The 14,776-nt window shown below is 43.8% G+C and overlaps 1 protein-coding gene across 4 annotated transcripts in view; it reads right to left on the reverse strand.

Annotated features, from left to right (window-relative positions):
- The window catches only part of LOC126528326 (BSD domain-containing protein 1-like), a 53,510-nt gene that overhangs the window by 38,127 nt on the left and 607 nt on the right, over positions 1-14,776 (reverse strand). For 3 of the 4 annotated variants that reach the window (XM_055069267.2, XM_050176214.3, XM_050176212.3), the window contains exons 3-5: positions 7,587-7,703; positions 6,051-6,206; positions 2,106-2,216 (exon numbers count right to left, since the gene is read on the reverse strand). In XM_055069267.2, the coding sequence (XP_054925242.1) occupies positions 2,106-2,216; positions 6,051-6,206; positions 7,587-7,703 (384 nt within the window). The remainder of the gene's footprint in view (positions 1-2,105; positions 2,217-6,050; positions 6,207-7,586; positions 7,704-14,776) is intronic. The other variant, XM_050176213.3, reaches the window with a different exon arrangement.

The raw sequence follows: 14,776 nt of genomic DNA on the forward strand, positions 1-14,776 counted from the left end.
TTCAAATGTCTTTTTGAATGGTAAAAAGACATACCCATAACTCAACGGTGTATCACATATGACACGTAAAAATTTTTGCCCATAAGTTTAGGCATTTCTTCAGAAAAGTGAGATTGGTTTAGGCATTCTGGCCTGAACAAAAGCTTGTCTAATTTCTTCGCAAGAAAATAAACATCCATGCAGTAAAGTGTTAACGGCATCACCAAAAATCACATACAGAAAATAAGATATAGGCAAGTTCATCCAAAACTACACCATTGCCACATCTGTTCAAGTACTACGCAGTTCCAGCAACATCCACCTAGCCGAAAAGCAATATTTAAACAAGGCAAGCATTTCCAAGCTCACAAATTGCAAGTCCTCGAGCTGAATTTAGGCCTCCCTCAACCATTCAGCTGTGTGAGACAATAACCTTCACGAAATGAGAAGATGGTGCAGTCGAATCTCGATAATTCTAACTTGAAGGGGCCCCAAAAATTTGTTCAAATTAAAGAAAGCTAATTGATTGGAGGAATTGCCTGCAGTGGCGCATTTGCACTCAGCTAACACGGGAGTGGGAAGTTCCAGAAGGTTTATTCACATGTATTTACATATTGAACTCAACGTCCAATTTTCCGGACTCCCTAGGGGCTGCGAGAACGTCCGAAAATATGAATGCATGCCTTTTACTGCCCCCAAGGGCTCAAATCGCCACAGGCGCATCCGGAATGGCTCTGAAGGCCTGCCAGTACACTTATTAGATGTATACTGTGTGTTAGAGTATTAGCTCATACTGTGATAGGAGACGGCGGGTGCACGCGTATGAAATTAAAGGAAATACTATACAATGTCCCGTGAAAATTGCCCCTTCAAACTTTTGGTATGCTTCGCCGGGTAACACTGCTGTACTGAGGCAAAGCTGAGTTTCGAGAAGCGGAATTGTGCAAAACACCATGCTTTCCGCACTCCGAAGCCATTGGCGAGGATTACAAAGGCGGAGTCAGTGCCATTGCTAATAGAGGCGAATTGTTTCAATGGAAAACACGGCATCGAACGGCAAGAACCTTGCTAATGAAGGTCGAAGTAGCTAGGCCTAGCTAGCGTTGCCGCAGTGTGGCTACGGCTGCCAGCGGACCTGCGTGCGAGAGCGCCGGCTTGAAGCGGCGAGATAATCAAGATGGCGGCAGTGGTGGCTACGATTAATGCCGTTTCGCACCTGCGGTTATGGCAAAAAGTTCGGAAAATCGGCTGGCGAAGGTTGTTTGCATCTGAAATTTCAGACGTTCTGATAGAGTGACCCTATGGGGTACAAGGCAGTGCCAAAAAGGCATCTGAGTTATTGGGTGTCCGGAAAATTGATCATTGAATACAGGACACGTCACCAACAGAAATAGTCGGTGATACACGCCTGAACACGCCTGCGCACATTTCTGCCACATTTTTTTTTCTTGGCACGCTGCGTTGAGGAGTATCTCCTAAGCTTTTCCTCTATGGCAGAGTCAGAGGCATACTGATTGAAGGCGCTGCTGCGTTATTTGGTGCGTTGCTGAGAGCACTGTATGAGCACAGTATGTTCGAATTAACCGTCACAAATGCTTGCGTGTTCGAATTATCGGGGACACACATTACTTGGACGGGACCAGAGCGTCAGTTCAAATAAACCAAAAGATTGAATTAAGCATGTTCGAATTAACGAGATTTGACTGTATTATTTAAGCATGGGTTACACCCTCATTCTTGGCGGTGAATAACAAGATGCATTTCACTTCCTTTCTGCATCTTAATGGACTGCTTGCAAATTAATTCAGGCATTGCTTACTCAGAGTTTAAATTCTCTGCACTAAAGGTAGTATTCGTGGTTGATGTTAAACGGATTTTAATGGCACAAAAGCAACCTGCACCAGCAACAAGGAGCCACATGGTCTCTACATCGTATTAGGAATCCTGTGGGATAGATGAAGTCATCTAATACATGCTCAGGGCAGCCAGATATCACCGGCAGCCCTGCGGAACGCTCTCAACCTGCAGAGGACATCAATGGGTTGATGATGGCGAACTGCCAATGGACTCTCATACAGATACACCTCCGCCAGTTAATAAAACATGCTCCAAACACTCCCCCTCACCTTGTGGTCGCTCATGTGGAAGGTCTCCAGCCAGCTCTCGTACACCTCTGGTGGCGAGTCCGGCTCGTGACAGTAGGTGTTGCGGTCCACCAGGATGGAGTGTAGGCACGCCTGAAAAAAAAACGGCGAAGCTAATCAGGGGAGCTTCGCTGTCATTTTCGTAAGGTGAAGGCCAGCTTGCAGCAGCACGCTTGGCAACAAGCAGCCAGCAAAACAATCTGCGTCACAGTCCCAAACTTTCGCTTTACAACTTAATAACAAAATAAAAGTTACCCTACGTGCACTTCACTCAAACAGACAACTTTGCGCACATTTTTTAGCCAGTAGCCCGTAATGGTTATTTCGGAGGTCGTGCTTTACCGGCTACACCTTGGATGTCAGGACACCCAGTTTGGATGTCAGCACACCCAGCTGTATGTACAGCTGCAGCAGTGAAGCCTGCATGGGTGCCCCAAGGCGGCTGTATTTATTTATTTATTTATATTGTGATACTGTCAATCTCATCAAGGATTTTTACAGGAGTGGGTTAGAAGGGTCTGCAGACATTGTAGTACAGGCATTTACATAAGAATACAAAATAGTACTTAGTAAGTGTAGAGTTTCATGGACCTATGTTAACAGCAATAAGTATGGCAAGAACATAACGCACAAAGAGCTTATTTCAATTACATATGATGTTTTGCAAAGAGACAAAAAGGAAGAAAAGAAGGATAAGCATATGGTTATACAATTGATAGCATCATCCATCATTTCACATCACACATTTCCAAAAACATTTGGTAATTAATCCAATGATAAAGACAATGTTGATAACATCATTTAGTTGTGATTGACAGTACTGCTGGGCCAACAAATTCAACAAATTTGCCAACAGTGGGCTGTGCAACTACCATCTGGGATAAAGCATTCCAGTCGAAAAAATGCAGGCAGCGCCGGTGATGAATTATCACTAAGAACAGCCAGCAAACAGACCTCTAGCACTTACAACGAAGGGCATAATAACTCACACCGCTTTGCTGTTTTTGAGGTATCAGTTGCTCAGACCGGCAAACTCTGCGAAGGATTTTTTTTTTTTTCTGTCAGCTGTTAACACCTATCTCAACGTGCAGTACCAATCGTCCCTTACCCTCGTGCCACTGCATGGCAAAAGACAGTGCACAGAGTGAGAAAGTTACAATGCATGCCTACAATAAAGAAATTGCTGTATTGACAGACAGAATGCTGCAAAACACGGAGAGAGCATACACAAACAAAATTCGCTATTGACTTGCAACTAAAATTAAACAGGCTATCAGAAACGTGTAACAAGATACAGTGGTACCTCAAGAAATGGAAATCTCAAACTGCCCCTAAATTGAATACCATCCTCATGGTTGATTGGTTTTGTGTTCATGCAATTGTGTTTAGTTTTGTCTCTCAGTAAACGGAACTCCTGATAAACAGAACCGATTTGCCTGCTCCCTTGAGGTTCCGTTTAAAGAGCGTCCACTGTAAATTATAAAAGGACCACAAAGGGAGAAGATCAGAACTTCACCTTTAAAGCCATAGCCTTTAACCCCACTTCACCTTTGAAACTATTTCTTTTTGCAGTTTGTTGCTCACCTGTCATTACGGTAACTGCACCTGCAATGTTCTAATGCAGCTGAAGCAATACTGAAAGGCATTCTTCAAGCATGACAACCCCTCGACAGCGTTGGCCATCTTGCACTCTCCTGTCCCCCACGAAAGATTTGTGGGACTGGTACCTCGCTTTCTTTCAATGCTAAGCATTGTTTGCCTCTTCCAGCAACTTTGTAGTATCCGGGTTGGTGTCCATACCTTGCAAGGTTCAACAGTAACGTGCAGGTTGTGAAGATCCTTGTGTCCCATGGTGGTCACACACATGGCAAAATGTCCAGTTGGGCACAAACGCCAGCATGCTCGGGGAGAGGGAGGAAGCCTTCCTTTCTCGGGCAGATCCCTCCGACATTGCCCGAGCCTTTTTGGTAAGCAGTAAGCAGCGAGTGCAGAAGGCTCCACCGCCGCTCCAATTTTCCCGGATGTGTTTTGACAACCACGTTTTTTGCTGTGGCAATTGCCGCGACCGCCCACATCCCCAGCTGGTAAGTGAGAAGCCCCTCTTTACCTAGCGTCTTCTCTTCAAAGAATTCCTCGGTGATACAAACTATAGCGACCTGGGTTGTTCAAAGTGTTAGTTGCAATCGTATTACATGCTCTCCAGGTGTACATGTGGTTGTCTTTGATTGTTTCCTCGGGCAGGTACTGGACCGCGGTTGGTGGGCACATGTGCGCCAACCGCGGTTTGTAATGTGCCGAGGTGTAGCATCATTGGCACTCCCTTATCCCTACAAGGTATACAGCAAAGGTGCGGAGAACGGACGCACTGTTATCATCTTCGTTGTCATGCAGCGCTGCCGCCATTGCCGCCCTTATGCCATCGTCGCCATTGCCGACATGCCGCCGTCTTTTTGCCACAAAGAATTTTTCACCTTGCAGACTCCAGATAACACTTAGTACATACTCCAGGTACACAGCAGGTATTGCCAGTAGGTACACAGCTACTGGCAAAATGCTTCACACAACATCGATTCACACAATGTGCAAGTTCTGCATTAATTTTTTAATTTTTTTCGCACACTGCTGTCAGCACGATACTACTGCGAATGCAATTCACAGCTTTTTGAGCTGCACAGCCAACTCGTTGCAATGTGAATATGCTCATTCTATGCTAAAATTATGGTCAGCGTAATAAACCTTCCCAAGTGGTGAATCTGCTGCCTCATTACATCCAAAATTGAAGACAATGCAGACTCTGCAAAGGCTGAGTTGGTGGTACCAGAACTCTGACAGTAAAACCTTACTGCTGACACCTTCTTTCTGCTCCAGTAGGTCTTCGCAACGATCACGTTTTTGGAAGGTGTGTGCTCTCTGTGCAAGGATGCAGTGAAGAGGACTGAAACAGTGAAGTTATTGACCAATTCCGGCATAAAAACATCGCCATATTGCCACCCGTCACAGCCCGCACTGCTCTGACTGGCCATTCATTTTACGGCCGGTACAAAAATGGGTCTTCAACCTACTTGCACAGAATACATGCGTTCCTACAGCTTTCCATAAAAACTGCCACTCACAGCGGCACTGAGATACACTCTCCGCCAATATGAAAGGGAACCATGAACTTGTGCCCTAACTCTGTCATTTTCTTTGTGTATACTTGTAATGAGAGAAAGTACTGTGAGCATGATTCTAAATCCCAGTGATTGAGGTTCTGACTCACACATTTGCGAGAATCACTGTTTAAACACAAATCCAGTGTTCCCTTTCACATTGGCAGAGACTGTACAATTTGCGGAATGCTACGTGCACGTTGTCGCTAGCATGGCTTCACCTTTATTGCCCTGCTACATGGTCGGTTTCAATTCTCATTGAAGTCTATCACTGCTTAAGACTTGGTGTAGCAAGCATAGGAGAGTACAGCTTGTTCGACGGCAAGCAAGCTTGAAAAATAAGTTTGGTGCAGTTCAATCTGCACCAAGAATTATCCTCCCAGACTTGAGCATGCTTGAATTTATTCATGTGACAACTTCTGTTTACTATGTCAAGGGTATTAATGGTAGAGAGGTATAAAGCAGCAGTGCTCAGCATTTCACAAGCAAAGTAGCATTGAGAAAAGATGCAGCATGTGCCCTTGTACCTTCCGAGGAGCTCCTTTCTGAAGAGAAGAGAAGAGGAACGTGTCAGTTTTCCATGGCAATGGAAGGACACCTCACATTAACAGTGAATAAGTGGTGCCTCATGTAAGAAATGGAAGCGGGACAAGAGGAACCCATTCAAGGTTAGGCATACAGACACATAGCCTAGCACAATCATACACTAAATGTTTTGAAGGGTTCACTTCATGTCATGAAGCATGACAGCATGGGCAACATTTTCTCTGCAACCCACCTGCCAGCGATCGACAGGATGCACCTCATTGTCGTGGATGATGGACAGCTCGTCATCGGCAGGGTCCCAGGTGGGCGACAGGGCCTCGCTGATGCTCCCGATCAGGCTGGTCAGGCCCTCCTTTGCCTTGGTTGTCACCGAGTTCTCCCCATCCAACTGTGTGGACCAACAGCTTTGGTACACGCACTGATCGAAACGGGTGGCACAGCCTCACTGGTGCCGTGTCCCGAGATTATCACTTCCAGCAAACTTCTTTTTTTCTAGGGGTGTGGGCACACCAAGTTTTGAGACTGAATCGAGAACAAATTAAATGGCAGCAGAGTTAAACCAAGTACGTTTTGAATAGTTTTCGAATGATGAACAGCCATTCTCACCATTACTATAATATAATCTTCACATCCTAGTACATTCACATTGTTAGCAAGTTTCTGTCCTTACAATGTACACTATGAAGCGTTGTTTGTTAAAAACAGAAATGGAGCAGTAGGTGCAAAACAGGCAGCTTATTCGCAAACTTTGGACTCATTGGCAAGTCCGAATGATGGTAGTGTGCCCGGAAATGTCTAGCTCTTTGAATCACCTAGCATACTTCACATAGCTTTTCGTGTTCTGTCTATGGCAGCCAAAATAAAATTTATTGCAGCTGTGCTCCAATTTTATGCTTGATCACGTGCACAGTGGGCAATTTTAGATATTCTAAAACGATCCGCAAAGATATTCGTATTTATGAATACTAGTGACTATTAAACTTGAAGATGAAATGGAATACGGCAATATTCAATTCTGTATTCGAAAGTTTATGATATTTATGCACCCCTATTTTTCACACCTTGCGTGGCACAATGTGCAGACAAAAATACGGCTTACACTCGCCATGCTGGCTCAGCGGCTGAAAATTCGTGGTGCTGAGCACAAGGTCACAGCTGAGGCACAACTGTATACGCCAGAACAACAAAATACGGATAAAAAAATAAGATCGTTAAACTTTAAGCAGTCTATTTTTTGGAATACAAAGCTACCACATGTTTTATATGGCCAGTGACAAACAGGATGGTCACATATTCACTGTGGTCCACCACATCAGCCATGTTTGTTGACAACCTTTGGCTTCTTACTTGGTTCAAGTCCTGTCTAAAATAGGGTCTAAATGTTTTCAGAGATTAGTGTAAAAAATCTAATGTTTCATTTCATGAAAAAAAAAGCAACATCTATCAAGAACTAGCATACATAGAGAGACCTTTTTCTGTGCCCTCTATTTTTTTATATATCACCAGTAGCATTCTAAACAAACAGCGTTTTATTTCTGTGGAGCAAACTGTGAAGTATAACTAATTATTGTATCTGTTGTCCATGACTAAAAACAAGACGCAATAACTTTCCCTTGGCAGAGGGGTATTAACTATTCCGACTTCAGAATTTTAATCAGTTATTTGAAGCGCTTACATGTGAACGTCCGCTATATGGTTGCGTATTTAGCGAATCTGCAGTGCAACTTTCCAGCTATGCTCAAATCCAAGAAGACGTCCGTTTCCTGACCTTGAGCTTGTCTCGCACAAAGGCTGCTGTCGACGAGACTGCCTGCGCTGTGTCTTGCTGGACTGTGCTCGAGAACTCTGTCAGGTCTCGCTTGAAGAACTCGTACGCTGTTGATGACTGCATCAGAGCGCATTAAATGAAACAATGTCTATTAGGCTGGTTTGGTTACAAGACGTACCACGAAAAAAAAAAAATTGCAGCTTAATAATCTCTTCAAGAAGGTATGTGTTCTTATCTTTCTTATAACCACAAATGCTCCAGCTGTTTAAAGAATAAAATTAAGTACCTAATACTGTGCCCCCTCTCTTTCACCTTAAATTCAGGTTATGACACAGCTCAATTATTTTGTTTCATCTTCATGGACACCCCACAGCTTTTGCAGGCCTAAATTCTCATACCACACACCACTTTCTTCACTACCACTACTCCCACATACCTCTGATTACAAAATGTTGGTTGTGGCATTTCATGCTGTGCTTTACTTCTATCACCACCTTGTTTTCCTTACTGTGACCTACAGCCATGATTTCCTCCATGACTAACCAACCTTTGGTGCGAAACAAATACTGCAAGGAAATTATAGCATTACACAATGAGTCGATGAGCTGCCTTTAGTATTTCTTTACAGCCTTTCAATAAAGCCAATGGCGGAAGGATATGAGCACGAAAGACTCGCACATTATTTTGAACGGCTAGGCATTTCACTTGAAACGCTTTGTAATGTCACTGTAGTGAGAGAACGTTTGTAAGCAGTTAGCCATAGCATCATAAAAATGAATGCTGAAGGCACTAGTGGAATGATTAATTACTAACATGTTTTCGAAAAATGCATATCCAGCTTCTCAAACGTCAAAGCGGGCAAACAGAAGGTCAATAAGCACCCATTTCTAATGTGTAGCAGCCTCGTGTTTTAGTTACAGTGGAAAATGCCTGAACAATTCAACTTTACCAGTATGTTTCTGGAAATTCAGTTTTTGGAAGTTTAGTGAAACTGACGCTTGGGGAATTGGTCAGTCTTCATTTTGGGTAAAAAGTGCAATACAGACATGGACGAGACCTAAGGAAGTGGTGGGTCAGCGCCTGCCTTGTCACTTCCTTAGCACTTGAGCTGTTTACCCATTATTTTCAAAGTTCATAGATACGACATGCAGTAACGGACACCTATGCTCAATATTAAGCATAATTCAGTCTTTGCCTTCCTTTATTTTACCCACTTTCTGCAATTAAAGCGTTTCTGGCTTCAATTTTACCCCACAAAGCCCAATGCATAACTTTTGATGTGCTGAGTCTGATAAAAAGAATTTTGATTAAAGCACTGTAAATCTAACTCAAAGTGAATATAGTATTTTTAATATGCTGGAAGAAGTTTTCAGTATAGGACAGTTCAGAAATACAACTAGTAATTATTTACAACATGAACTATTCTTGCTCAATTATTATTTCTTCTTTCTTTTGTGCTCTCCATGGGCAAAAATAAATGTGAAGTCGTTTTTAACTTTCTTTGATGTGGAATGGGGCTTGGGCTTTCTAGAGCCAAGTATACATTTACAGCCGCTGACACGAACAGGCCTTAGAGCAAACACTGCAAGTGGAACAATTAGTGATTGAAAAAGAAAACGCTTATTGTAATACAAGCACATGGACACCACCAAGCAAAAGTATACAGACAACTGGTTCTGTGAAACGTCCAAATTTTATTGCGGACGCCTGGTCCTGCGTTGACACGCTTTTGGAAAAATTTTGTGCGAGAAGATGAGAAAGTGAACTGTCTGTCGAGGCATGGGAAAGTGGAAATGATGAGAGAGAGAAGGCGTGAGACCACATGCAGAGAGAAGCGAATGCGCTGAGTAAGCAGCTCAGTGTGCGACGTGGCCTTGGGGAAGTGCCCCAATATACCGCAACAGTGCATGGCAGTGCCCAACAAGGTTCCCGACGACAGTTCCGGCCCTGTTCTGAGCCACAAAGGCCGTCAGCACTCACCAAGGCCCATCTTGTGAAACGGCAGTCACCCACGCGTTCAGCCTTGTCCTACGCTACAGTGCGTACCTACTGGTCAGGCTCATCCTATGCAACAGCAGCCACCTAACGACTTGACCAGTCGTGCGCCATACCAGTTGCCCTGAGATCGATAAGGTGAGCCATAACATCTGAACCGTCAGAACTTTCCAATAGAACTGTACATACAGGGTGCCTTTTTTTTTTAGCGGCACAAAATTTTTAAATATTGCCTGTGGCGGATAACACAATTTTAACCATTTATCTAAATTACCCAATGAGGCGGCCATTACTTCTATGAGAAATCTAAATCCTTAATAAAATAATTGCACTAATTAACTTCTTAAAATTAGTTTGGCCCATATTTCAATCTACGAATTGTAGCTAGTGGGTATTCACGGAGTATCCACTGGGAATGAATTCTTAAGACTACACCAGTTTCGAGATATTTTCAAACCGTCTGACGAAATGCATTGGCATTCCAGATACTATTGTGCTTCAATGCACAAAACAGCATTATCTTACAAAAGTAAGTGGAACAACAGTGCATTTTTACTGGAAATTTGAAGGCGCATATCTGAAAACTGGTGCCACCCTCAGGTTTCTTTCCAAGTGGATATGCCTTGCATACATACTCACTAGGTACAATTCGCAGATTAAAATATGCGCCGCAAAGTAATTAAGAAGTTTGTTAGCATGATTATATTAATGATTCATTTAAGCATTTCGATTTCTCATAGAAATAATGGCCGTCCCATTGAGTAATTTAGATCGAAGTCGTAACCTTGTGCTATTTGCCACAGCCTATTTTTAAAAATGTGGCGCAGCGAAGAAAAAAAAACGCCGTATGCTGTAAAACTATAGGAGTTCACAAAGTGTATGCGTGTGTAGGGTTGTTTTGCATAATGCTTGTTCTTTAATTATAAATGTTTCTTTGTGCCTGCGACTTGACCCCACCTGCCTCTATAGTCTAACGGAATTTGCGACACTCCTTGCCCATCCTGCAGTTAATTCTCACTCTGAACAACACAGCTGTGAGACTACCACTATGCAACCGTTTGCCATGCAAGCTTAGGATAGCAATAAATTCAGTTCTTGTGCAATACCTCTGGTTCATATAATTTTGCATGCAAGCGCACCGTCGAGCGCAAAAATCTACAGACCACAGGAGAGGCGACTGTACTGCGTCGCTGCGCTCGCTAACACTAGCACATCTTGTGTTCAAGAGTTGTGCACTGTGTGCGTGCATCCTTTCTCACGAGCCTACATGTGCATTTACATGATTAAATGAATGTGCATTAAAATTATGCCGCTAGCGAAAGGTGCCGTGCCGTAGACTAAATGTGTAGTACAAAGACACTGCCGTTTTTATGGATTTCTGACAAGCAATGCTGGCATGCAAAGTTATAGCTTTAGATTTCTTACAACTTCCCTTAAAATGGCCTTGGTAATGTGCCCAGCTCACGAGGTTCATTTTAAGTATGCAAATAAGAGTTATAAAAGATGACCCTCAACGATCATTCTTAACATCATAAATTCGTAAAGATACACTTAAGACAGAAAAGGAAGCTGTTTGGAAGAAGAGATGGAAAACAAGAGAATGCAATTAAGATGCAAATGATTTATTTTTATCAGAAAAACAATGACACAGATGCAAGCCTCTGCCATTCCTTCATAGCATTGGGCACACGTGCACAGAAATTGCGAGAGCGGCGCCGTGTACTTTAACCATTTGCTGTTCTCGTGTGCATGCAGTTGAAGTGTGCTCTCTAGAAAATAAAGAATGCATGCGCGCAGAACACGTGATGTCTCAAAGACAACCGCACCATTTTCAGAGCATGGCAATACAGTTTGGTCAATGTTCCTGCGGTCTCTGGACTTTCTCTCTCAGCAGTACCTACTCAGGTGTAGCACTGTTTCCCACTCATAATCTGCAGCTATGATATACTTTGCTACAAACTAGGGCTGCATGTGCGAGTGTTGGCTTAAGCGACCATGCATTCAAGGCTATAATCAGTGAGCATTCTACGGTGCCAGCACGTGCAACTTCTCTGCCTGTATGTTTCTTTTTTATGTTGTACTGATAATATTATGCCTCAGCCCACATTAGATCAGGTTGGGGCCATCTGTTCCTGATTTCAAGATGTGTGCACCTTTCATGCATTTTTCAGTTTATACCGCACTATTAAATACTAATTGGCAAGCACTTACTTGCATTCATTGGTTTAAACTAAAGAACAAGAACAGTACACATAGCAAATGTCATATTATCAATATAGTCGAACCCGAATATATAGAATCTGAAGGGGATCACAAGAAAGTTCGATACATAGGTACAATGGACTCTCTTTAAACGAAACCTCAAGGGACCAGGGAAATTGGTTCCATTCATCAGCAGCTCCATCAGCTGAGAGACATTGCAGAGAGCATTGCACGAATACAAAACTAACCAAGCATGAGGATACTGTTCTGTTTAAGTGGCAGTTCCATTTAAGCGATTTCCGTTCATTGAGATTCCACTGTGTACATACATATATATATATATATATATATAGAGAGAGAGAGAGAGAGAGAGAGAGAGAGAACAAACATTTAACAATCCAAATAAGTGAGAAAGAGTTCTTTCTTCACCCAAGGTGGGTGGCCTCCTCAGTACAGGTAGCCATTGGCACTTGCTGCTTCCTTGGCCTGGTTCACCAGCTTTTGCTGGTCTTCCAAGTTCTAGGACTACAAGCATGGTCTCCCGCAATTCTTGGCGGTCTTCTGCCATGCTTTTGTTTTCAGTTCTTGATTGAGCTTTTTGATTGTTGTGTGCAGCAAGATTAGGACACCCCATCACCACGTCACAAAGGGTGTCCGGCATCCTTCAGGACAGGAAAAAGTTCGAGAAATGGGTCGGGTGCATTCTATGCATTATAATGCGGTGCACATGGGAGTTTATTTGGAGACGCCGCAGAGCAACTGTCTTTTCTATGGCTAGATTGGGGTGCAGTAGGGGGTATACCCTTCTTTAAAATTTGTAATCCTGCAGGATATCCGAATATTTTTTGAAATATTTTTGGACCTCGCGCCTTTCACAACCCCTCTGGCAGAAAGGCCTGGCTTGTATGATCTCAGAGTGTGGCGTGTGCCGCTTCATTTCCCACCAGTGAGTCGTCGCCAGGGGTCCAGATGACGTAGGTCTCGGTACTTGCGTGAGTTTTAATATTTCTTGCAGGATTTTCAGAACTTTGGTGGATCTCATTGCCGTTATGGAAATTACGAGACGCGGATTACAAGTCACTCAATATTACGGCATTTTCAATGCATGTGGAGATGGCCAGTGCTATTGCCACCTCTTCAGCCCTGTCCAACTCTCTTGCGAGTATCAGGGCAGCAGCCTTTTCTTCACCTTTGGCATTATCTGCAGTTACTGAAAAAACAGGTATCCTTGGATACTTAGCCGCATCCGTGTATCTTGTGTTAGGGTCTGCAGATAATTTCTTGTGGAGTGCTCCCGCTCTTGCCCGTCTTCTTTCCTCATGAAAATTTGGATGCATACTGCGTTATACAGATGCTACTGAGATTGAGTCTCGTATGTGCATTGGGAGTCTCAATTTTTTGTCCGATTTCGCAATTGCCTCCACATCGTAACTGAGCTGAAGGAGCGCGTTTCTTCTGGTGGGAGTCAATTTGAGTCTTTCAATCTGGCTTGTTTGTGTGCTTCTGTGAGCTCCTCCCATGTATCCTGCAGACAGAGTTTGAGTAATCGTGTCGTAGATTCTTTTTCAGGAATTCCCAATGCAGTCTTGGTAGCTCTTCTAATCATGATGTTTAGTTTTTGAATTTCTGCATTCTTCAGGGCCAGACTGAGGGTGCCATATACGATCCAGCTCGTGGTGAGCGCAATTCTATATGTAAAATTAAAGTATTATATAGAAGTTTTCAAAGGGATTTTACAGCTGCTAGTTCTACACAATAATTCGTTATATATGGGTGCGATATATTGGGGTTCAACTGTATATGGACGCTAATGACTTTCACCTTTTCCGACTCTCCCAAAATAAGTTCGGCAAAAACATGCCATTCCTCATATCCTTGGAAGACGTGAATGTTCACTAGATGCCAACTTTCTCTACAGGCTACCTAATGCACGAAGCCCTAGTAAAACAGCATCGGTAAGCACATCTAGCACTTGCTGTAGCGAAGCCTGCAGTCGTGCACTTGACATCCACCAGTCCCGACTGTGGCCTGCTTATCAAAGCCAGATTACCAAAGGAAAGTCAGCAAACACAAATTGCAGCCTTGCACGCAGACGGCGTATCTACGAGACTCAGTAACAGACACCATGTATGCCGGTCGCCCAACTTTATGATCCCGACTCGCGCGATATCCAAGAACCCATGCGATCGGTGAAATACAAGGAAGACTGTAATCGCCAAACAAAAACCAAGCAAAACGCCAATGCGCGGCTGCCCGTCGGCACAGGTGGCTAGGCGCGTAAAAGCGAAACGAGCGAAGCGGTTCGTTACACGGCCGCCGTGCCAGGCCATCCAGACACTCGAATGAGTAATCGCTTACGCGGGCACTACAACAATGCATTAGAAACAAAACTGTTCTGGAGCTCACGAACCAATAGCACCGCAGCTCCACAACAACAAAAACATTTGCTTTAGAAAAGCGACGAAGTTTACACTGAGGTGCGGTCGACTGCACGCGTGACGCAATCGTGCTGTTTTCCGCTCCGCTCAGACTGTATGAAAGCAAACACATTGATGCAGGCCACAAACGATTCGGAGTGCCAGACTCAAAACTACGACTCCAGCTTCTCACCGCAACCTTTAACATCTGCGTAGCCTGTTAAAGGTGCTAGACGAAGACGTTCAAACAGTGACAAGGGTCACTCACACAGCCACAACCTCATTATAATAACGGGACGGAATATTTTCACTATATCGAGACTGCTCTGAACTGCGCACCCGCGCACGTTTCTGAAACGCTGAGCGCAGCTGCGCCAGCTATAGACATGCCGCCGCGATGCGGTTTGTTGCCAACGAGCTCGTGCAGGAATTTCAGCTGCTGTGTTGATGATACCAGGCCGAAAAACAAAAAAAATGTCAACATCAGGCGCCGTACAAGACGCCAGGTTCAAAGACCACCCATCGACATTCGTTCGTTTCGTAAGCTACAAAAGACGGCCCGAGGAATGAATACCG

The sequence above is a fragment of the Dermacentor andersoni genome, chromosome 9, assembly GCF_023375885.2.
Source record: "Dermacentor andersoni chromosome 9, qqDerAnde1_hic_scaffold, whole genome shotgun sequence".
In the NCBI taxonomy this organism is placed as follows: domain Eukaryota; kingdom Metazoa; phylum Arthropoda; class Arachnida; order Ixodida; family Ixodidae; genus Dermacentor; species Dermacentor andersoni.